Consider the following 22,297-nt stretch of genomic DNA (forward strand, 5'->3'; position numbering starts at 1 on the left):
TCTGAATGTGATGGAAGGGAAGGGGAGGGTCCTGAGTGAGGGTGGGTGAGAATGGGGAGAATGAAGGACAGCGGGGGGGTCAGGGCACCTGCTAGATCTGGGTCCTCTGTACCCTTCTGGTCCCCCAGGCCCCTGGAGCAGCACCCAAGAAGGTCCTGTAGCTTACCTGTCTCCAGGGCCAAGGCTTCCCCAAGACCCTTCCCCGGAGCCCCCAAAGATGACCCACCTCCGAGGGAAGGGAGGGGATTCAGGGTCCCCTTAAACTCTATCCTCCCTGAGCTGTGAGGGGGGGGCCTTGGGGCCTCTCAGGGTAAACAGCCACCATCATTTCTGTCTCATTGGTGTGTAACCTCTTGGTCTCCTGGGCCTGGGGGCCAGGGGGTGGGTGAGGCCCCCTCAGAGAGTCACCCTGTCCTGGTCTGTGGTCACCTGCCTCCCCCGCCCCGCTGAGGTCTGGACATGCTGCCGAGGAGGCAGTGGGGACGTGGGGAAGGAGCGCCTGGCAGCAGTGCAGGATGGGGCAGAGGCGGGGCCAGCCCGGCCGCCAGGTTACCTTCTTGGTGCACTGTCTAACGGTGCTGATTAGCTCCGAGATAACCATGTCCACACACTTGAGACACGGTTCTCGGATCTTCTTCACCTGCTTTTTCACAATGGTCTCAAAGGCCATGTCTGGGGTAAAGAGCCCCGTTCTGAACGCCCGGAGCAGGAGAAGGGCAGGGTCACAGGCCAGCTCCTGCCAGGAGTGCCAGGCCAGGGCCCCACCCTGCCCCCCTGAGCTCCGCCCTCGGGCTCCTCCCACTACCTCTCTCTGGGCTTAAATGTCCCCATCTGTAAAATGGGCAGGAGGGATTCTAAGGAAGGACTTTCCATCAATGCTTCTGGGGACAAGACAAGGTCTGCTCATATCTGCGTTTATGTCCTGCTTCCTCTTAAGAGTCTGTTCATACAAAAGTTTCTATGGTCAGAAATGGTTTGAAAATTGCTGAACGGGGTTTGCCTTGGCCAGGGCAGTTGCCAGTCTATAAATTCCATGCCAAACCTTGGAATCGAACCTGCGTGAAAACAGGGGCGTTTTGGTTTTGTTCACTGCCTGGCACATAGCGGTGTTTTAAGTTTTCTTATAGAAAGAACACGTAGTGTAGATATGGGTCCCTGAAGCGGATCTAAGCTTTTAAGGAACAATCTATTTCCCAGCCCCTCTTCCTGCTCCATAGGCCTTGAGGTTGGCTAGAAGGAGGGCAGTGCGGTGGAATGGGGCCCAGTTTGGGCTGCTAGGACTATGGAGGGCCTAGAGGGTTGAGAGGCCTGTCGCATCATAAAAGGACACAGACCAATGTCTAGATGCTCCACCCCGAGCCCTACCCAATGGTTTGGCCAGCTTTATGCAGCTACCTGGACAGAACTGGGGAGCTATCTCATCCTAGGGATGGGCAGGGCACCCAGGCCCAGAGGATGCTGCCAGCCACCTGTGTCCTGGGCTCTACCTAGCTCGTCCAGCCTCCAGGCCCTGTTCCCAGGAACAGCAAAGGAGGGCAGCAGGTTGTAGGGAGGGGGGTGGCCCTGGCCTCCCATCTACCTCTCCCAGCTGGAGGCTGTCTGAGCTGGGAGCCAGAAAGTCGGGGTTGAGGGGGTCCTTCCTGAGGGATGCTTGCTTCATCACTCCCTGTGCCTCTGCACTAGACTCTCCGCCTTCTGGGGTTCAGTCTCCCTCCCCGGTCCCAATACGTGCCTAATGCCATGGATGTTCTTGATGGCATAGCTGATCTCCCTTCGGAGTTCCTTCTCGTCAAACTCCATCTGTGTAGGAGAGTGAGAGATGGCCTGTCAGGGCCTGTCCTGCTACCCGGAAGGTCAAGATGGGGGCCCGCCCCACTCCTAGGGCAGCAGGGCCTCTAGTGGGGTCAGCAGAGGTGTACACGGGAGAGTCCTAGGCAGGTGGGTTGGGAGTCCTGAGGCCTCCTGTCCCCGGGGAGCCCGTCCTACCTTGACCAGCTCAAAAGGAAAGCGCTCATGAAAGATCCGGTTGATGCGGGCTCCTCCTGATAGTTCATAGGTGTCAATCTGGTCCCCTGAGCCCTCAATGCGCTTCTCGAAGTCCACGGCGAACTGCTGGACCATCCTGGCGGGGAGAGTGGTGTGGCCTGAGGGGGCAGCAGCCGCCCACGGAGGGGGCCCTGGGAGAGCCCTGTGCTGAGATTCCCAGAGGGGGGGAAGGGCTGGGAAGTCAGGAGGTGGGGAGGGGCCTCACTGCAGCAGGGCCTTGGTCTTGCGAGCTGGGTCATCGGGGCGGAAGTTCTTATACTCCTCCACCTCCTTCTCGATGGACAGCAGCTGGCTCTGCAGCTTGTTCCGCAGTCCCGGCAGTGTGTCCCGGATGTGGTTCGTCAGTTGCTGGGGGTGGGAGCGAGACAAGGGTTAAGGCCACGGTCGCAAACCCAGAATGCCCGCAGGGCCAGGCAGGGAGGAGGAGGCCAGGGGAGCTGTGGTGAGGCAGAGAGCTAAAGACGGCAGCCACAGCTCCGCCCAATGGAACAAAAGCTGCCTGAGGGCAGGGCCTGACACGCAGTAGGTGCTCATTGAATTAATGAGTGAATAACTTCATTTTTAAAGAAGCCAGAAATCTAGATTTTTATTTCAAATGACCTGATTTTCGACTAATTTACTATTTTTAGACACCACGAGAGCCACACAAAATGCACCAGCGAGCCCCCTTCTCAAGTCCTGGGACTCACCCTGGCGAGGTCCTCACACACAGTATCACCTCGACCCTGTAAAATGAACCTATTGAACAGAGTCTTACCACCATTATCACCATTTTACTGATGCAGAGATAGAGGCTCAGAGCGCTGGAGAGTGTCTCAGTGGGTAAGTGACAAAGCCGGGATTAGAACCCAAGTCCGTGGCCTCCAGACTCTCCGGTCCTGCCCCATGCCCCACTGTGTTCCCCATTGCCTTTCTCCTATCCACACACACACACGCCTCAGCTCTGGAAGCCCCAGTCCAGGTGGAGAAACACCTTAGGGAAGCCCCTGGGATCACCGTCCCTCTCTGTAGATCAGCCTCTCCCCGATTTAGAAGGATCCAAGGTCTTCAGCTATGTACACGCCAATCCCGGCCTCCGAACTCAAGCCCTTGTCAGCGGCACCCTCCGCACAAGGCCTTGGTCTCTCTCCATCCTGGGGGAGTGGGGTGGTCCAGGGCTCCCCTCCCAGGCCCCAGTCAGGGGAAAGTCAGCAAGGCTCTGCTGCTCCCTCGCTGTGGGATGGTGGGCAAGTCGTTTTGCTTTTCTAGGTCTCAGCTGGTTCATCTGCATAGTGGGGATGCTAACCTCTGCTGGTCACCCTCACAAAACACACTTAAATGATTCTGTTCTCACGCTGGTTTCCCTAGGCCTCATTCTGGCCCGAGCCGAGCCCTTACCTGGTTGAGGACCTTCTGCAGGTAGGGAGTGCCCATGCGGTCAGCCAGGTGGCGGTAGGACGGGTGAGACAGGAAGAACTTGCGTTCAGCGGCCAAGGCAGCTGTGATATCCTTCTTGCCATCGATGTCCTTCTGGCTCCGGTTCACTACCCCAATGTAGCCTGCGGATAGTGTCGGGGTCGGGATCAACTGGCCTTGCAGTGGGGGAAGGGGGGAAGGGGGAAGGGGCAGGGCAACGGAGAGGGCCAGTGGGGTGGCCTGCCTACCTCTGCGCAGGGGGAGCAGTTTGTTCTCCAGCACGTCACGGGCATCTGTGCCCTCGTCCATCAGGTCCAGCTTGGTGATGACTCCGATGGTGCGCTGACCTGGGAGGTGGCAGTGAGGGTTGTTTGCATCTGCTCTGACATTCGCAGAGGAGGCCTCATGCACTCCCACCCTCACTCTGCTGCCCCCACCTCCCCACTCCCTCCATCCCCCACCGCTTGTTTCGGCTCCCCCGCCCCATTCATTCTTTACAGAGTGGCCAAAATGATTTTTAAAGGCACAAATTGGATCCCACCGGTACTCGCTTAGATCCTCCGGTGGTTCTACGAATAGACCCCCTTATACTGTGGATAGACTCCCGGGGCCTTGCACCGTGGCTGGCTGTAGGTGGGAACATACCCTGGGGGTCTACCTCCTTGGCGACCTTGAGGGCATCAGAGTTGGCCAGGTCAGAGTTGGCCGGGGACACGGCCAGGATAAGGCAGTTCTCCTTGGTGACGAACTGCATAAGCATGTCCCGGATCTGGAACTCGATGTCTGGAGGCTGGTCCCCTACCGGGACCTTGGTCATTCCGGGCAGGTCCACCAGGGTCAGGTTCAGCACTGGACAGGGCAGAGAGAGGGCGGGCTCAAGGCGAGGGGCGTGGCCGTGGGCGGGCGGATTCAGAAACGGGGCCGGGCTTAGAGAGGATCCCCAGGGGAGCGCGGCCGCAGGTGGGCGGGGTTAGGGAAAGGCGCTGGGCTAACGCGGCGGCCCGTTGGAGGCGCGGCCAGGAGTGGGCGGAGTCACGGCAGGGTGGGGCTTGGGGTAGGATGCTCAGAGGAAGGGTCGTTGTGGGGGCGGAGTCTGCCGGAGGAGGGGAGGCCGCGCAAGGAGGCGCTGGCAAAGGGGTGGGGCCAAAAAATGGCCCTAAGGGGCAAGGCTAAGCGAGGGAGCCCAGAGGCGCGGGGCGGGACCAGGTCCTCTCACCATGCGGCGAGTAGACGCGGAGGTTGATGGGCACCGGCGAGATGCCCTTGTTGGTGCCGGTGACCCGGTCGGTCTCAGCCTCGATCTCCAGGCGCACCTCCTCGAAGTCGGTGAACTTCTTCCCCTTGCAGTGCAAGAACTCGGCATATTCTGCTCCGGAAGCGGGGTGGGGTGGGGAGGTTTGGAGAGGAGGTGGGTCACCTGGATCCTATCTATCACCGGGACTAGAACATCACCCCAAACACTGCCTTCTTCTCCTTCCCCGCAACAACGCCTCCTCTCCGTTATGGATTTTTATCCCCACTGTTCAGATGGGGAATCGAGGCTCGAAGAGGGGAAGCCCCGCCCACAGTCACACAGCAAGCTCGTTCAGCAGCGAGGCTGGACCGCTCCTTGGAGCTGGAGTGGAGGGCTGGAGAGACCAGCCGGACTGCTGGTGGAGGAGGGCACGTACCTGTGGTAGCATTGACCAGCTGCAGGACCAGTGGGCGTCTGGTGACAATGCCAGATCCTCGGGGCAGGAAGTCCCTGCAGTGAGTTTGAGGTGGAAAGAGGATCAAGGACTGAGGAGACTCCCTCTGTCCCAGAGGTACCTGTCCTGCCACTAGGGACTCCGAAGTCCCTCAGAGTGCCCCACCACATCTTAGCCCAAGGGCTTCAGGTCACTAAGGGGACACTGCAGCTCAGAAAGGTGGAAAAGAGCTCCCCCAAGTCCCCTGCGTCACAAAACTGATGCCTCTGAGCTGCTAGGAGGCAAGAACACCAAGTCCCCAGACCTCTCTCAGGTCTGCCTTATGTTGGTTCTGAGCCAACAGGAAGTTCTTGCCCCAACTCAGCCACTGCCATTCAACCCAGGAGAAACTGAGGCACAGGGTGTTCCACATGCATAAGTGTCCCGTGGCCACAGAATGGATCCCAAGGAAACGGAGCTGCACCTCCTCCCTTCCTTTCCGCTGTGGGGAAGGGCAGCGTCTCACTTCCTCTTCCCAGGGCCCCATCTGGCTGGGGTTGAGGATGAGGGGGATGGGGGAAAGGAAGCAAGGAAAAGAACTCATGCTTCTTAAGTGCCTTCTGCATGCCAGGCTCTTTGTGGGCAGTATCTCATGGACTACACACAATAGCCTCGTGAAGTAGGTGCCATTATCATCCTCATTTTACAGATGAGGAAACTGAGGCTCAGAGATGTTCATGTCGCACAGCCAGTATCTAACAGAGCAGACCCTGGACCCATATCTGTTTGACTCTGCAGTGAAAGCTCTGTGCCCTTCAGCTCCATGCAGTCCCAGCTCCCTTGAAGAACTGGACCGAGGGGTCTCCAAGTCACCCTGTGCCCCTAGACCTGATGTCTATACCTCTGACAACAGCTTGTGCTGATGTCAACCTCAGCAGTCCTTTAAGCTAACGCTTGTGGGTGCAGATTCACTCTGTCCTGTCAGCTCTTCTCATCTCCCCTCCCCCACAGCAACACCCAGGTTGGCACGAGCTTGAGGGTGGAGGCCTCTCCAGGAATCAGGCTGTTAGAACGCACAGTCATGGGATTGCCCTGAACCCAGGAAAGCGGGGAGCAGGCTAGATCCTGAAGGACTGTTAAGATCCGGGCCATCACGTCATTCACGGAGAGGTGCATAGAGGCCCAGGAAGGGGAGACACATTCAAGCTCATACGGGCCTGGGACAGAGCCCGAGCAAGAACCTGAGTCTCCTGCCCCCAGCCCAGAGCCTGACCTGGGCTCCGACAGCTTCCTGCACCCCACAGCTGGGGGTGGGGGGCCCCAGGCACAACAGAGTAGACCTCGGCTTCTCAGTTCAAGGCTTCCTCTTGGGGCCCCGAGGAGGCCTCCTCTGTCCCCTGTCCTCACCCTGCCCCTCCTCCGGGAAGATTAGAGGCTAATGGGGAGAAATGGGCCCCTTCAATGCAGGAGGAAGGATGAGAAATCCTTCATTTATTCATCATTTCTAGGTGCCAGGCAAGTCCTTTTCACTTTTGCAAGACTGTGAGCTTCAGAGGGCTGGGCACGCATATCTCTGTCCACCACTGTATCCCAGTGCCCAGCACAAGACTTAGCACACAAGAGGTCCTTAATAAATGTTGACTGAATCCCCAAGTCCTCAAACAGTGCTCTGATATGGAAATTACCATTTTACGGATGAGGCAACCGAGACTCAGAGAGGTAGAATGACTTGTCCAAGGTCACCCAGTAGGGGCTGACAGAGCTAGGATTTAAACCAGAGTGCCCGTTGGACCCCAGAGCTTGGGAGTTTCCCCATCAAACCCTGCTGCTCACTAAACTTGAGGAGCCAGACTTGGCTTTTTATATAATTCATTTAAATTCCGTCTAGGACATATTTGAGAGCAGCTGCTCTGTGCCAGGCCCTGTGCTGGGCCCTGGGGATGAGAGATGATGAGTCAGACAGTTCCCACCCCGAGCCGCTCACAGTGCGGTGGGAGAGACAGACAAGTAAACAGATAATGCAATGCAGCGTGACATGTGCTGGAACAGAGGTGCACCAGGCAGCACAGAGAAGGAGGTGACAAAGTGGCGGGCGGGGGCACTTCCTCTCTTTATGTCTCCCATCCTTTACTGACCCCTTAGTATTTGGGATAGGACATCTCTCCTTACAGAGCTTGGGGTAGGCATGGGGGCCAGGGGTCTACCCTGTTCCTCACTAGCTCCTCACCCAGCAATACCATGGCAACAGTAGTTGCCACAGAAACTGCAGGAGGGGCTGGGAAGGATGGGACTCCCCACAGAGAGCCCCCCACGCAGAGACACGGACTTTCCCTGGAGCTCTTCCTTGAGAGGCCTACCCCTGCACAGATAGGCCCGCTTGGGCCCTGGCAGGCCTGAGGGGCCGAGATCTGGGATGGGCCATAGAGAGGGTGCCAGGAGCCCAGGGCTAGGCTGGAGAGGGTGGCCAGGGGTCTGGGCCAGCCTGTGCCAAGTCACTGGCTCCCCAGGGCTACTTAAAGGACAAGCAGCTTATGAGAAGCGGAGATTAGAAGGCAGGGCCATGTGTGGGAGCAGAGCCCCTCCTCAGACCAGCATCTCCTGGGCCAAGGTGGAGATGCTGGTGACCGGGTGGGGAGGGGCCCCATCTCTGCTGTGGCTTTGCATGGTGGGAGGGCATCAGAGCTCCCTGGGCAGCTTGTTTAAATGCATATTCCCTGGACATGCTGGGTTAGAAATTCAGGGCGCCGAGGGGCAGAGGAGAAGAGGAGGAAATCTGGATTTTAAACATGATCCGCATGTGATTTTCATGTTCCCTTTCAAGTTTAAGGATCACTGCTTTAGTGGTTAGGAGCTAGAGCCAGGTATAGGCCCTGGGTTCGAATCCCAGCTTGGCCATTTCTTGGCCTGGTGCCCTAGGGCAAGTTGCTTCACTCTCTGGACCTCAAAGTCCGCAGCTGTGAACTTGCGCTATATAAACCGGTAGTCACGCACTACCCATGTGTTTGCGGGAGGATTCATGGAGCCTTTCCACAGAAAGAGCTTAGCCCACGCCCCTTACGTAGTAGGCGCTCAACAGCCCAAGGGCGCTGCCGAGGACCGCCCCCTGTTCTCAGCCGCCTCCTCGGGAGGGTTCCCAAGTGTCAGCAAAAAACCCAAGATCCTAACGAACCCCTTGCATCACCTCCTCCAGGCACTGAATCATCTCAGGATTCTGACCACGAAATGTTGGACGGAAATGATGGACATTGAACAGGAAAGGCTTCGGAGGCCATCTCATTCCCCTTTCATTGTCCAGAGGGTGGGCCAGAGGCCCAGAAAGGGGCAGGGAGCTGTGAGGCCACACAGTGATGAGAGAGGTGACTGAGATGGGACCTACGCACGTAGAGGCAGTGAAGAGCACCGGCTGGTTCCCGTGCCCAGGCTGAGAGCTTCACTCCCTGCCAGATTCCCGTGCTGGACACAGGCTCAGCACACAGTAGGTGCTCAAGCAACTCTCCAAGGAGGGAGCGCAGCTCAGGCCTAGCAGCTCCTCAGCTCCAGCCTTTCGCCTGCACATACTGTCCCCCGTGCTCTGTTCAAGTGCCCCGTCGCCTCTTTACTGGAATACGGGCCTGATCCAGCTTCCGGCCAGTGCCGCCCCTGCACCTCCCACCCAAGTCCTGGTTAGCCTGAGGGAGGACAGAACAGGTGCCCAGAGAAAAGTGTTGGTCCCACCAGCCTCACACACCAGGCTGTGTGGGTGGGATGGAAGGTAACATGCCAGCTCTCCCCACGCATTCTGGGCAGATGGTGGTTTCCCAGGGAGGCCTTGCCTTGCCATCTGCAGAGGCACCTTCAAACCTGAAGCACAGGGAGGATGAAATAAACACCTCTCAGGACCTCCAAACACCACACGCTCCCTGTCTGAATTGGCACTGTCACCCCCAGAGGGGTCTGGAGAAAGCACACCGAAGGTAGCCCTAGTCTGGTGGCTCAGATCTGGGGCCAGAGCTCAGGGCCCCTGGTTCCCAGGTCCCATCGAATGCAGACTATGCCAGAAACTATCACGCTTGGTCCAGCATGTCCCCAGTGCCTGTCATCCTTATAAGTCTCCTATTTCCCAGGCTCTGATGTCACACAGGCCCGGTATTGAATGTCAGAGCTGCCGCTTAGGAGCTGTGTGCCTGTGGACAAATGACTATGCCTCTCTGAGCCTCAGTTTCCACCCGCATCAATCAAATGGGTTGCCGTGAGGCTTATAGAAGTGAATGCCTGCACGAAGGGTCGCTGTTAGGACTACAAATTATGATAACTTATTGAGTAGTCTGAGAACACAGGCTGGGGTCCCACAGCCATGTCACCAGATGATGCAGCAGGAAGGGAACTGGAAGGTGGGTCTCCTGGGGGCTCATTAGGGGAGTGTGTGGTGGGCCAGGATATATCCAGCTAAATCTCGTCCCTGGAAGTGCAAGGGACAAGGGGTCGGGTGGGCTCTGAGGTGCCCTCCGACGCAGGGAGCCGGGGTGGAGGCGAGGGAGTAGGTGGGCCAAGAAATACAGTTGAGAGGAAGTGAGGCGGCCTCCACATAACAAGTCCCTCTCTGTTCTTGCTGCCCCAAGAGGACCCAGGCGTGCCCATGAATTTCCAGCAGAGGTTCGAACATTTCAGAGCAGTCCTGGCCTTGGCTTCCCCTGCAGTTCTGATGTCCCGTGAGCAGGGACTGGGCTGGTCCTGTTTACCACCGTATCCTCAGCACCCAGCACAGAGCCTGGCACGTACCGGGCATTCCTGGCACCCCACTGGCCGAAAGAATGCTTTTGTTTTCCTACCATCCTCCTCACTGTACAGACATGGAAACTGAGGCACAAAAAGGGAAGCGTGTTGCCCAAGGTCATAGTACAAGTTGGCAATGGATAGGACTGGTACCCAGGGAGGGCTCTGGACTCCGAGTCCGGTGCTTTCTCCATGACAACCATTTTCTCTATTAAAAAAAAATTTATGATCTTTCCTCCGTCGTATCCTTTCATCCTTCCGACCTCTCTCCTTTGCCTCTTTCCCGCCTTCCTTTCCTTCCTTCCTTTCTCCTTCCCTTCTTTCCTTCCTTTCCTTCCTAGTGTTGATAATTTTATATTTTCAAAAGGAAAATGGGTTTCTCTTTTGCCTCCTACTTTAAAAAATCATATGTTCTCCCGTTTAAAAATACTCAGAAAATAATACAGCATTTAAAAAATAAAAAGCGACCGTCATCGCCACACCTGGGGATCATCACTGTTTATCACTCAGAATAATAACCATGGCAAACACTGATGGATCATTGACCACTGGCCAGGGACTCTGCCGGGGGCTTTCAAACCTGCATCATCATGTGGTTCCTTTTTGGGGTGATGGAAGTATTCTAAAATTAGATTGTGATGATGGTTGCACAACTCCATAAATATACTAAAAATCATTGAGTTGTGAACTTGATGGCATGTAAATTATATCCCAATAATGCTATTTAAGAAATCTTCGTCCTCTCATTGATCGCAGGGCTGTGAGAAGTTGGCATGACCAGTTTCCCCATCTTAAAGGGGAAGAAGTCGAGGCTCAGAGAGACGAAGTCAGATGCCCCTCACACAGCCACACGCACCGGGCCCCTCTCCATACTTAGGTACAGCCTGACCTGCCTAACAGCTGGCTCATCATAAACAGTTCCCAGGTCATTCAACCCGGAGCTACATCTGGATCCTAATTCCTTATCACCAGCAGCTTCATGCAAAGGACTCTCAGCTCCACCATTAAATTATTTCCCCGCTCTGAAATTGGTTTCCCCATCAGTAAAATAGGACATAGTCCACGGAGCAAGGGACTCCCAGGGGCCAAGGGAAGGGGCCCAGCTGGAGCCCGGGCACCCCTCCTAGGCCACACTCGAGTGCCCTGGAATTCCTTCTCAAGCAGTCTCAAGTCCACTGCTAGGGTCTGCCCTCCTAAGGGCTGTTCTTACTGTTGGGAGGCAGTCCCGGGACCAAGGCCGAATCCTTTCTGGACCCGTGGAAGAAGCTGGGTTATGAGAGCTTGCAGTGTCCACATGTGAGCCCAGGAGGCCCCTTGTGGTACAGGATGGAGTGGGAAGAGACAGGGGTAGCCAGGGGAGAGGGGCCAGCTGTCCCCGTGCCTCGACATCCCATCATGGAACTTGAAGGAGTCTGAAATTCTAAATTGAAAACCAGCCCGCCAGGTCGTCATGCAGGTGTGTTTGTCAAGGTGGGGGGGCAGAATGTGTTGTATTTAGCAATTCCTTGGCTTGATTTATAAATGGAACATTTAGACATATGGCATGTGGGCCTCCATTTCTGCTCTTAGTCCACACCTGGTAACCCTGTGCCCATGACTGGCTTCCGCCACTCCTGCCTTGTCCCTCTGTACCTGATCACCTTCGTTCCCCACCCCCACCCCGAGGCTCTGACCCTCTGACCCCAGCCAAGGCCTGGGAATTCTGGCGCCGAGATCAGATGCAGAAGCTGATGCCATCTGCCAGAGTCACCTTTCATTCCCAGCTCCACTGGGCGGGGTGGGGGTTTGGAGAAGATGTTCTCTGGTCAGGGTTGGGCCCAGGAGTCTAGCGATAGGCGTGGCTCAGCATGCGACAGGTGCATGCTCTGAGCAGTGTGTCTGTCCTGCAGGCAGCAACATGGGTTCTCTGGATGGGGGTGGCTGTCCAGGGGTTTCTAGCATCTCCTGATATTTTGGGTCTCACTGTGGCCTCCGTTACTTGGGCTTTTGCTCAGCTGAGACCTGCACCTGGAGCATGTTCGCTCATTTGCCTGACCAACTATTTTTGCTCAGGTCCAGACTTAAATGCTCAGATGCCTCCTCCGGCTCCCTGACGACTCCCTCCCTCCAATACTCGGCTCCTCATGCCCTTCTTCAAACACACAACAAAACAGCTCTTTGTGTGATGTAGAGTTTGTCTGTCCCGCTCAGCTGTGAGTCCCTCGAGAGCAGGGATGGGTCCGGCTTGTTTACAGCTGTATCCTCAGGGCCTGGCCCATTGCAAGTGCCAGAGATGTCAGTTCCTCCTGTCCTTCTGGTCAGTGACTTTCTACCTAAGACGTCTCCGTTATCCCCTATTTCTCTTTGGCCTCGGTCTCCAAATCTGGGAACTGGGACCACTATGGTGTACCCCAAAGTGTTGGGAGAAAGAGACAGAGCCGAGCAATAGGGATGGGCTGTCTCCCATGGGAAGGGCTGGCGCTAACCAAGCCAGAGGCCAGAGACCAGCGCCAGGTTGTGTTGGGATGAGGGTGCAGAGAAGGGGGAAGGGGATTGGGAAGAGACGGGGAGCCTGAGCAGGGGTAGGCAGACTCAGCAAGGAAACGCGAAACCTTGCCTCCCAGGCTGCTCCTTGGGCTCTGGGCAGAGGCTCACTCACTAGCCACCCTGCCACATTCCCAGTAGCCTTGGCCTTCCCAGGAATCAAGTGGGCAGGGAGGGTGGGCTCTGTCCACTTGTCAACCTCCCCGGGCACCAGAATGAGAGGCCAGGGTGCTGGAGCCTGAAGCCTATCCCAGGACACTCTGCTCTTGGCGCTGGATGGGTATTGTGGGCAGGGGGTAGGCAGCTGGGGTCAGACAAAGCGGAACCTCGGGTACTAGGGCATCTGCTCACGAAATGCTGGGGTGTCTGGGGGCCCGCACACACTCCTCTGTCTGCATGTACCCCCATGATGATCTCATCTACTCTGTAAGGATGATTTCCAAATTTATATTCCCAGCCGCCTTCCCTCTGAGCGCCCGACTTGCATTCCCACACAGCCCACCCCACCCTACATCTCAGACTCAACATGTCTAAAACCAAACTCCCGATCTTATCCCGTCCCCAAACCCGTTCCTCCCACGCTCTGTCAATGGCCCCGATGTCCACCTGGGGCCGGCAGTGCTGAAGTCATCCTTGATCCGGCCTCCCTCACCCTCCACGCCACATCCACCGACAAGTCCTATGAGGCCTTCCTCAAAATACATCCTGAACCTCACTGTTCTCTCCACTGCTCAAGCCTGGTCAAGGCCCAGTTACCTCTTGCGTACCACGGCAGCCTCCTCACCTGACTCCCGTCCCCTCTCTTGACCCCCCTCCCCAAGTCACACACTTGCTGGAATCAGCTCAAGTCGCTCTACTACTTAAAAACTTCTGACGCTAATGAGAACAAAGCCAACTCTTCGCCATAGTCTAAGGACCTTGTAGATCTAGCCTCCACCTGCCTCTCTGATGCCATGTCCCCTGTGTTCACCGAACACCAGCCACAGTGGCTCCTTTCTGTTCTTCAAACACCGAATCCTTTACCATGCCCCCAGGGCCTTTCTATTTGCTGCTCCCTCAGCCTAGAATGCTTCTCCTGGACTAGTCACGTGGCTTCTCGTCCCTTAGTTCTCATCTCAGATGCTACCCCCTCCTAGAGACCTTCTCTGAGGTCCCTGTGGAAAGCAGCCCTCCTGCCCTCCCCAGCATGGACCACGTCCTCCAGGCGTCTTCGCATACGTGCTCCTGTGTTCGCTCTCTCAGAGGTTCACCTCTGCAATGCAGAGCTTTTGTCTTTTCTACCACAGAAGCCCCAGTGCCGACACATTGTGGACACTCCATGAATGTCTGCTGAAATGACTGAACGGATCGGCCTCAGTTTTCCCTTCTGTAAAGGGGGATGAAGAAGTAGCATTGACCCAGACACATCCTAGTAGGGTCCTGGGGAGCTGCTGGGCCACCGCCATTGCGGAGCTGACTACAGGGTCCTCCTGGGTGCCTAGGAGCCCCAGGCCAGGCTGGAGCCGCCTCTGCTTCCTCTGATGCATTTTCCACTTCCTCTCCGTCGGGGGTTGACTCCTGAGAAGACTCAGGAGGCTGAGCGGCTGTTACCATGCTCACAGGTCTGGGGACCCAGCCCTAGGTGGAGAGGTTGGGAGCCCACAAGGGAGCAGGCAGTGCTGGCTGGGGCCCTACTGAAGCTCGGCTTTCCACCTGCTCTACCCTGGGCCTGCATGTGGACACCTGGTGCGCCTTCCCGCAGGGACACTGTCAAAGGGCATTGGGGTCCGGAGGGCAGTGAGAGGACCCAGGCCGCCTGGGCCAGAGTCCACATCCTGCTCCACCACATGACAAGCAAACACCTCCCAATGTCAGCTGTGGCCGGGCTGGCCTGCTGAGCTGCCCATATTCTGCCACCTCTCTCTGCTGGACAGTGAACTCCAAGAGGGCAGGGGTCAGGTCTACCTAGGGACTTCCTGGACACCTACAGCCACTGTCTCAGGAAGGTAGGGCAGTAGCTATCAGTGTTCCCATCCCATAGATGGGGAAAATGGAGGCCCACACACCTGAACCTCCCTGTGTCCAGTTCAGGGCTTGGCTCTCAGAGGCTGTGCACAGCCAAGACTGGGCTTTGGAGTCTCATGGTACTGTCCGTGTGACCTTAGGCAAGACATCGAACCTCGGGGTCTCAGTTTCCTCATCTGCAGGATGGGCACCATGGGACCTGCCTCATGGGGCTGTTGGAGCCATCCTGTGAAGTGTGGTGTGGGCACATGGGAAGGGCTCAGTAGATGGGAGCTGAGGTCGCCTTCCCTTCCAACCCCGGCCCAGAGCATACAGCCTGGCACAGGGCAGGTGTTCAGCACACATTAGATGCATGAAAAGCAGGAATGTGGTTCGTACACTGTAAAGTGCTAGATTTCATGAGTGCCATTTAAAGTGCTGAGGCCTCAGGGCTTTATTGGCTCCAGGGCCCCACCCTAGACCCCTCTCTCTGTTAGGCCTTGGGGAAGGGGCCTATCTGTGTGTCCCTTGCTTGTGTCTCTGCAGTTCTGGGAGGCACGTGAGCAGCGGGAGTGTTCTTTGGGAGCCATCCCCGGTCCCCGAGAGACAGACGGCCTCCCTCTCTGCTGACCAGATGGGCCTGGCCACCCCCACGGTGGCTCTCCAGCATCGCACAGATACATCGCTCTAATCAGGACCCTTCCCTCTCTCACCCCCCACAGTTGGCACCGGGCTTCCCAGGTCATTAGAGGGGCAGGAACGACCATCCAGTCCAAGTGATGGTATCAGAGATGGGAAACCGAGGCTCAGAGAGGGCATGTGACTGGCCTGAGTTTCACAGCGGAACCTGGCCTGGACCCAGCACGTCTCTCCCCAACACTGCTGTCCCTTGCAGGGAGGGGCCTCTGCCTCCCTCTCCCACATGCCAGTGGCTTCCTTAGCCACGAAGGTCATTGGAAGAAAGCTGGGGTTTCTGGAGAGGGCGAAGGAGGGAGATGACAGTGGGAGGGGTCAGTGTCGGCTCTGCTGCTTCCTCCTCCCCCTCCTGCCCAGCCCCCATCTGGCCTCCAGCACCAGGAGAGCGCCATCCTCTCTCCTTCTCAGCACCCCAAAAGCCATCTCTGCCTCCCCTTTCTTGGAGGAGCCTGGGAGGGTCACGACACTGCCCGCCCCCCTAAACCCAGGGCCTTTTGTCTTTGCGGTGGTCCCCCACTCCCTGCCACCTGGCCCTCCCAGCGCCTTGTGGGATCAGAGGCAGGAGGGGGATTAGGTTCTGCAAATGGCTCCCCCCTCCCCGCCATCCTGTCTCCCTGTCTTAGTCATCTCTGCCCTCCGCCGCCTTCTCCCTCCATAACCACCCCTCTGCCGGGCCAAGCGGAGAACGACATTGACAGGCGCCCTCCGCCCAGGGGCGGCGGTGGAGCAAGGGGCCGGCTGCTCAGAAAAGGATCAGAAGCGGTTTCTCCCCCACCCCCTTCCCTTCCTCATCCTGCAGCCCGCGCCTCCCCCACGCCGCCGCTCTGCGCACGGATGGCGGCCGGAGCCGCAGAGGTGTGTGTGTGTGAGAGATGGGGGGAAGGTTGCGCCTGGTCCTCGATGCCCACCGGGCTATGTCCTCTCCCAGGAGCTGTGGGGGGGGTGTCCCTGCCACAGTCCAGGAATTCCCGTGCGGGGAGGGAGCTGTCCTCCTTAGAGCCTAGGGGGTAGGAGGCACTGCCCTGGGGGTGCTGCCCCTCCAAGAAGCCGAAGCAATGCAAGCCCCTCGGTGCCCATACGAGGGGGTACAACACTGTACAAGGGTCTCCTGGCAGAGCGTTGTCTTCCCAAAAGGATGGGGAGGATGAGGGGGGCGTGATACCGTGGCCCGTGGCCTGACGCCGTTTGCCGGCAAGCTGGGGGCGCTGCTGCCTCTGAGGGGCTCTCGTGGAGGGGGACGGCCGCCTCCCTCTGGCTGGAGGTGGGGGGCGCGCGGTCCGCGGGTGCAGCGCCAGGGTCTGCGAGGTCGCCGCGCCGTCGGGGCGGGGGATGGAGGCCCTGGGGACCCAGATGTGAGGAGTCCGCGCTCCAGGGCGCGCCGCTCTTACCTGCCTACGAAATTCTCTAGCACCGAGCTCTTGCCCGCGCTCTGGCCTCCCACCACAGCGATCTGCGGCAGGTCGAGGTCCGCGTTCTGGCCGATGGCGGAGAAGGCGTCCTGCAACCGGTTGACCAGCGGAATGAGATCTTCCATGCCGCGGTTGCCCATGGCTGCGGCGGGCCCCGCGGGCTGCGATCCGGCTGCCGCTCCGGCTCCGGGCTCCGGCTCCGCCGCTGCAGCCGCGCGCTCCGACTGCCTGCGCCGCGGGCCCCCCGCCCCTCCGGGATCGGAGCGGAGAGCCGCACTCGACTGCCGCCAGAGGGCGCCCGCGCCGCTGCAGGCCAGCCGCCGTGCGCAGGCGCCGTCAGTGGCACTATGGGGATTGTAGTTTTCCCCTTCTGCGGGTTTTGGGACGCCTGAGCCATGTTTGAGAGATGAAGATGATACACCGGAGATATCTATCATTCCTGGGAATGGGTGAGGTTCTCACCCCTTAGTACCGGGCCTCTTAGATAGTGGTCATGGCTGCCTCGCTTCATCTTACACGTAGGGAAACTGAGGCTTGGGGAGAGAACGGGCCTCCTCCAGGGTCACAGCCTCCTGACCTGGAGTTCCACTTGGCCTCGCTGCCTTCTCTGAGTTCTCACACTGATTCATCTCCAGCATGTCCTCTTGGCCCTCACTTTCCCCATTTCTAGAAGAAGAAATATAGAACATTGATTTGACAAATATTTACTGAGCACCTACTATAAGGTGGGCCTGTCTCAGTCACTGGAGATACAACAGTGAACAAGACAAACAAGGTCTCTTCCCCCCTCATAGATCTTACATCCATGTGGCAGAGACAGACAGTAAGTGACAAAACAGATAAATAGAAAAAGCGAAAATACTTTATACTAAGAGCGATGGAGGAAATAAACGGGCTGTGAAAGGGGTACCTGGGTGAAAAGTGCACTTTAGCCTGGGTGGAGTCGGCGGCGGGTGGGGAGGAGTGGGGAGAACGGTTCTCTGAGGAGGTGACGTTTGAGGGGAATATTCAGGCCCTAACCCAGGAGCGTGGCCTGGGCCTTAGAGAAGCTATGTGATCCAGATTCCTTCATGTCTCTAAGCTTCAGTTATCTAATCTGAGCAATGGGGATAATGACAGATCAGAATGCCTGCAATGGGACCGGCCCTGGCCTGCCGCTCAGGAGACTCTTATGAAACTGCTGCTTTGAGGACGCCGATGAGGACAGCGCTCTGGACAGCCCTCCAGACAGCTGGAGCATCAGCTACACACAATGCTCATCCTGAGCAGCTACTCCAAGCCAGCCCGTGATTATGCTCAGAAAACCAGAGAGAGCAGAGATGAAGCCTGGAGTAGAGCCGTTAACTGAGGAAGGGGTGCAGTTTGCAGATGTCTGCCTAGAGGGGCACCATCATGGCTGGGTTGTTTTTCCGAATTACGATAGTGAAACTTATTATAAAAATCAGACTTTACACAGTATTTGAAAGCCCCTGGTCATCCTCCCACAAAGGGATAATCACTATTGATAGTTCAATGTGTATTCTCTGGCTTCTCCCATATATATTCGTTTTGTTGCGTTGTGTTTTTACAGAAGTGGGATCGTACTATATAGCCTGTACTGCTGTACCACTGATGCCAGACCAGGAGCCTGGGCATCACCTGGAGTTTATCGGAAAAGCAGAATCTCAGGCCCCACTCATGAACTGCTGGATCATAATCTGAACTTAATAAGAACCAAGTGCCCCCAGAAGATTCCCGTGCACATCAAAGTTGCAGAAGCTCTGGAATGTCTTACCGTATGCAGCTGTCTTTTTTAGTAACAGTATGTCTGACATCTTTCAGTGAAAGAACCAACAGATCTCTCATGTTCCTTGTTCATGGCTGCGTAGTTTCCCACGGTTTGGCAGTGCCCTGTTTTTGTTCCCTGGTTTGCTAAAAATGACTGTGTTGGCCTTGAAAACCGGATGGATTAAATGCCACTATGGGGTGTAGAGAAGGGTTGGTGTTCTGGGCAGAGGAACCAGCCTAAGCAAAACTATGGAATCAGGAAGGAAATTAACCTGAAATCTACCCTGGCCTCAGTTTCCAACAGATTTTGGTGAGGACTGAAGCAATGCTACTGCAGGTGGTTCTCTCCAGGCAAGTAATAATTTTGGTGAAACGTGAACAGTAGCTGGAACGGTGAATAGTTAGAGCTACGATGTAATTGTAATCATCACCATTGTACTGTCTGAAGAAACTTCAGTCTCGTGAAAGTAGCAAAAGCTCCAACTTCTTGATTGGAAGGATGAAGGATTGTAAATACATCGGGATTTGTGGGAGAGACAGAGTTGGGTTTAGAGGCCTGGAATGGGGGCCAGCTCAGTCCCTGGATGGCTCAGCTGATGGGAATTCCAGGCCCCAGTGGGCCCCAGATTGCCCAATTCCCCTCGTGGACAGAGGGCTTTGAGGGCATATCCAGCAATCAGGTAAGGCCTCCTGATGTTTCAATGGACCTGGTGAGGAGTGAGAGGCGAGGAGGAGCATTGTAAGGAAACTTTGGTTCCTTGGGGGACAGAAGGCAGCCGCTGTGTCAAGACCTGGTAAAGGGAAGGGAGGAAGGAGAGCCTGTTACCCACAAGTCAGTCCTGTCCAGCAGAGATGACTAATTTGAGAGGGGTCTTGCACCAAGAAAGTAGGGGCAGCAACAAGGCTATGCCCATCCTGCTGCTCCCCATCTCTGTTCTCTGTCTCCCTCACGCCCTTTATTTATAGGTAAAGGCACAGGTGGGCAACAGCTACTGGGGAGGCCACATGATAAGCATATGGCCTTATATTTTTCTCTGCCTCTTGTCTGACCTGGAGCTGTCGCTGAGCACAGACTGTTCCTGAGGTTTCTGAGCTGGGTGTCTGGTTGTGGGTTTATTCTATTGCCTGTGTTGGTGTGCCGTGCCGGGTGCCTCAATGGGGCTGTGTAGCGATGGGCATAGAATGTCAAGGAGGGAAGAGCTGCCCCAATGAACACGAACCCCAAGGATGGAGGGAGGGCACTGCATCCCAGAGTCATTCATTCATTCCTTCACTCATTTAATTGACCTTTCCAGGTGACCATGATGTACGATGCTCTGAGCTGGGTCCCAAGGACATAGGGACAACTCAGCAGCTGCTTTCTGCTGTCATGGAGCATATGACATTACTGAGGGCAGAGGTAATGCCAGGTAAGGAAGTGGCAAGTGACAAGATAAAGATGCCATAACCAATAGCTGGTTAGAAAGTGTACCGGGAAAATAGTGATTTTAGCCATCATAACAACTGCAGGTGCTAGGTCAAGGCATTGGCAAAACCCAAGGCTCGAACAGACGGAGACATTCACCTCATTCTTAAACTGAAAAACTCAAGGTAAAGACGTCAGCTTTTCTCCAACTTAAACACAGTTCGTGCAACATCAGTTGAAATGCTGATGGAATTTTTTTTGGGGGGGGGAGGAGAAGGTTTGACAAAAGTCATTCTATAATTTATCTGAAAAAAAAATGTACAAATTGAAAATTGGCAAGCTTTTTTTTTTTAAAGCTTAACAATAACAGGGGCTTGTATTATCAGACATTAAAATATATTCCAAAACTCTAATAGTCACACTATGTGATATCATCATGGGAAGAGACAGGTAGATTCCCGGAGCAGAATAGGTGTGGACATCGGTACACATGACTATAAGGGTTTATTTCTTGATAAAGGTGCATCTCAAATTAGAGGCAAGAAAGAGGCCTCTATCTGATGCTACAGACCCAGATTTCATTTGGGATGCAAAGAGATGGGGGAGGCCTCTCTTTCTCCCCCAGATATTCCATTGGGGGGCTTCACCTGCAAGGGATTGATTAAAAGCAATTAACACGAGTCCAGCCCTAAATGGTGTCCCCAGAACATTCCTAGTCACTCTCTCGTCTGTTCTTCAAGGATGCAGCACAAGATCATATATATATATACACATATATATACATATATGTGTATATATATATTTTTAAATGTTCACTCCCTGCCCATGATGAAGTCATTTAAACCCATCATAACAAATTAGAAAAAAACGGAGATAAAATGAAAAGCCCCCATGAGTCCACTGCACACATATATTTATTCTTTCCAAAACCAGGATCCTAGTGTGCACGCAGTTTCGTAAACTGCTGAGTTCACTTCACAATGTATTTTGAGTGTTTAAATATCCTTTGAAAACACAATTTCTGTTGGCTGTGTGCTATTCTTTAAAAAGCAGACACCACGATTTATTTAGCTGTTTCCCCAAAGTTGCTTATTTTCCAGACAGGTATTATCAAAACGTTTCTATAAATGATCTGCTGGCTTTTAAAACTCATTTCTGATTATTTCCTTGGCTAGATTCCTATAAGCGGGGTTGCCAGGTCAAAGGGCAGAATACATTCAAGAGTCTTGATGGATTATTTGCTGATTGCTTTCCAAAAAGCAGAAAACGCAGGGAGCCCGTGCTGGCGTCCCTACCGTCACCAGCATAAGCGTGATTTTTAGTTTTTATACTTTGGCAATTTGCTAGGCTGGCTTCATGCCAGGTGCCAGTGTTAAGCATTATGTAATATCGCCCTCACCGCTCCCCCCGCAAGGGAACACCCATTTAATAGACGAAGAAACTGGCTCAGAGAGCACACTCCCGACAGCCAGGGTCGCCTAGCCAGAAGGTAGTGGAGACCTGATTCAACCTCGGACATCTCCAACGCTAAATCGGGGTGACAGCGTGCTTGGACCCGGTTGGGAGCCTGGGCGATCTTGACGCGGCCTTTCTCTCCCTCCCCACTGGCCCCGTCTTGGTTCTCACCCGAGTGAATTTTCTAATCTGAGCAGGTATGTGATGCCGTCGCACCCCTCCCTAGCGCTCGCTGCTCTTCGGGCATAAAGCCCAACTCTTAGGCCGACCTTTAAATCCATCCTCCAGGTGGCCCTTATACCAAAGCCGCGACGTGCCCCTGACCGCGGCCCCGACCCGCACTCCCGCCACGCTGAGTCACTTTCGCGCCTCTAAATCCAAGAGGAGTAAGGCACCTGTGCGGCCGCCGGGGGGCTGCAGAAGAGCGGGTCCGGAGCTCTAGGGCAGAGCCTGTCACATGACTGCAGATTGCTTGACACTCGGGTCTCCGCTGCCTGAACGCGCTGGGCGGGCCTTGAGTCTGCGCGTCACTAGCGCCACCGTGCGCGGTGCCCGCACACAGTCAGACCGTGCGCGGTGCCCGCACACAGTCAGCGCCTAACGCAAAGGGGACGAATTGCCCAGGGCTGTTACAGTTACAGACGGCTGAGTAACAAGTAAAGAAACGGGCATTGCTACTTAGTAACCACAGATCGTTTGACTCAGTGACTGTGGGGATACCGAGGACGCGGGACTGTGATACCGAGTGACTGTGGGGGTACCGCCGGGACGCGGGACAGAGTCATAATTAAAGGATCCTTCACGGATTAAGATGAACGCAGTTTCTTATTATTGAACTAAGCCCTCCTCACCCCCTCTCGAGTCAAATTGGAGAAAAAACACTTTCTAACGGACTTCCCCAGCTCCTTCATTCTTCTGCCTGGCTGTTCTGGTCGCCCTCTCGCTGCGTCTCGGTCCCCGAATGTCCAGCGGCAGTCTGCACACCCCCTCCCACCCGAGCCCCGCGCGGGGCCCCCAGATCGCGGGACAGTGGCGGCCGCGGGGAGGTCGGTTGGGATAGTCCTCCTCGAAGTCGCCCTCGATGTCCCTCCCAGACGACAGATCCCTCTGGATGACAGACGGACCTTGGGCTCACAGTCGTCCCTTACGGACACAGCGGGGCAGAGAGTCTGAGCTGCCCAGGGTCCCATCGCAGCCCA

General features: G+C 55.7%; 1 protein-coding gene across 6 annotated transcripts in view; it reads right to left on the reverse strand.

Annotated features, from left to right (window-relative positions):
- Nucleotides 1–16,716, reverse strand: part of DNM1 (dynamin 1) — a 42,097-nt gene extending 25,381 nt beyond the window's left edge. For 5 of the 6 annotated variants that reach the window (XM_011364204.2, XM_011364203.2, XM_011364207.2 and 2 more), the window contains exons 1-10: nt 16,451–16,716; nt 5,112–5,185; nt 4,658–4,807; nt 4,087–4,290; nt 3,690–3,788; nt 3,424–3,584; nt 2,252–2,394; nt 1,987–2,122; nt 1,733–1,800; nt 554–692 (exon numbers count right to left, since the gene is read on the reverse strand). In XM_011364204.2, coding sequence (XP_011362506.1) covers nt 554–692; nt 1,733–1,800; nt 1,987–2,122; nt 2,252–2,394; nt 3,424–3,584; nt 3,690–3,788; nt 4,087–4,290; nt 4,658–4,807; nt 5,112–5,185; nt 16,451–16,611 — 1,335 coding nt within the window. In that variant the 5' untranslated portion in view covers nt 16,612–16,716. The remainder of the gene's footprint in view (nt 1–553; nt 693–1,732; nt 1,801–1,986; nt 2,123–2,251; nt 2,395–3,423; nt 3,585–3,689; nt 3,789–4,086; nt 4,291–4,657; nt 4,808–5,111; nt 5,186–16,450) is intronic. The other variant, XM_011364206.2, reaches the window with a different exon arrangement.
- Between the last annotated feature and the right edge of the window lie 5,581 nt (nt 16,717–22,297).

The sequence above is a fragment of the Pteropus vampyrus genome, unplaced genomic scaffold (assembly GCF_000151845.1).
Source record: "Pteropus vampyrus isolate Shadow unplaced genomic scaffold, Pvam_2.0 Scaffold95, whole genome shotgun sequence".
NCBI lineage: Eukaryota > Metazoa > Chordata > Mammalia > Chiroptera > Pteropodidae > Pteropus > Pteropus vampyrus.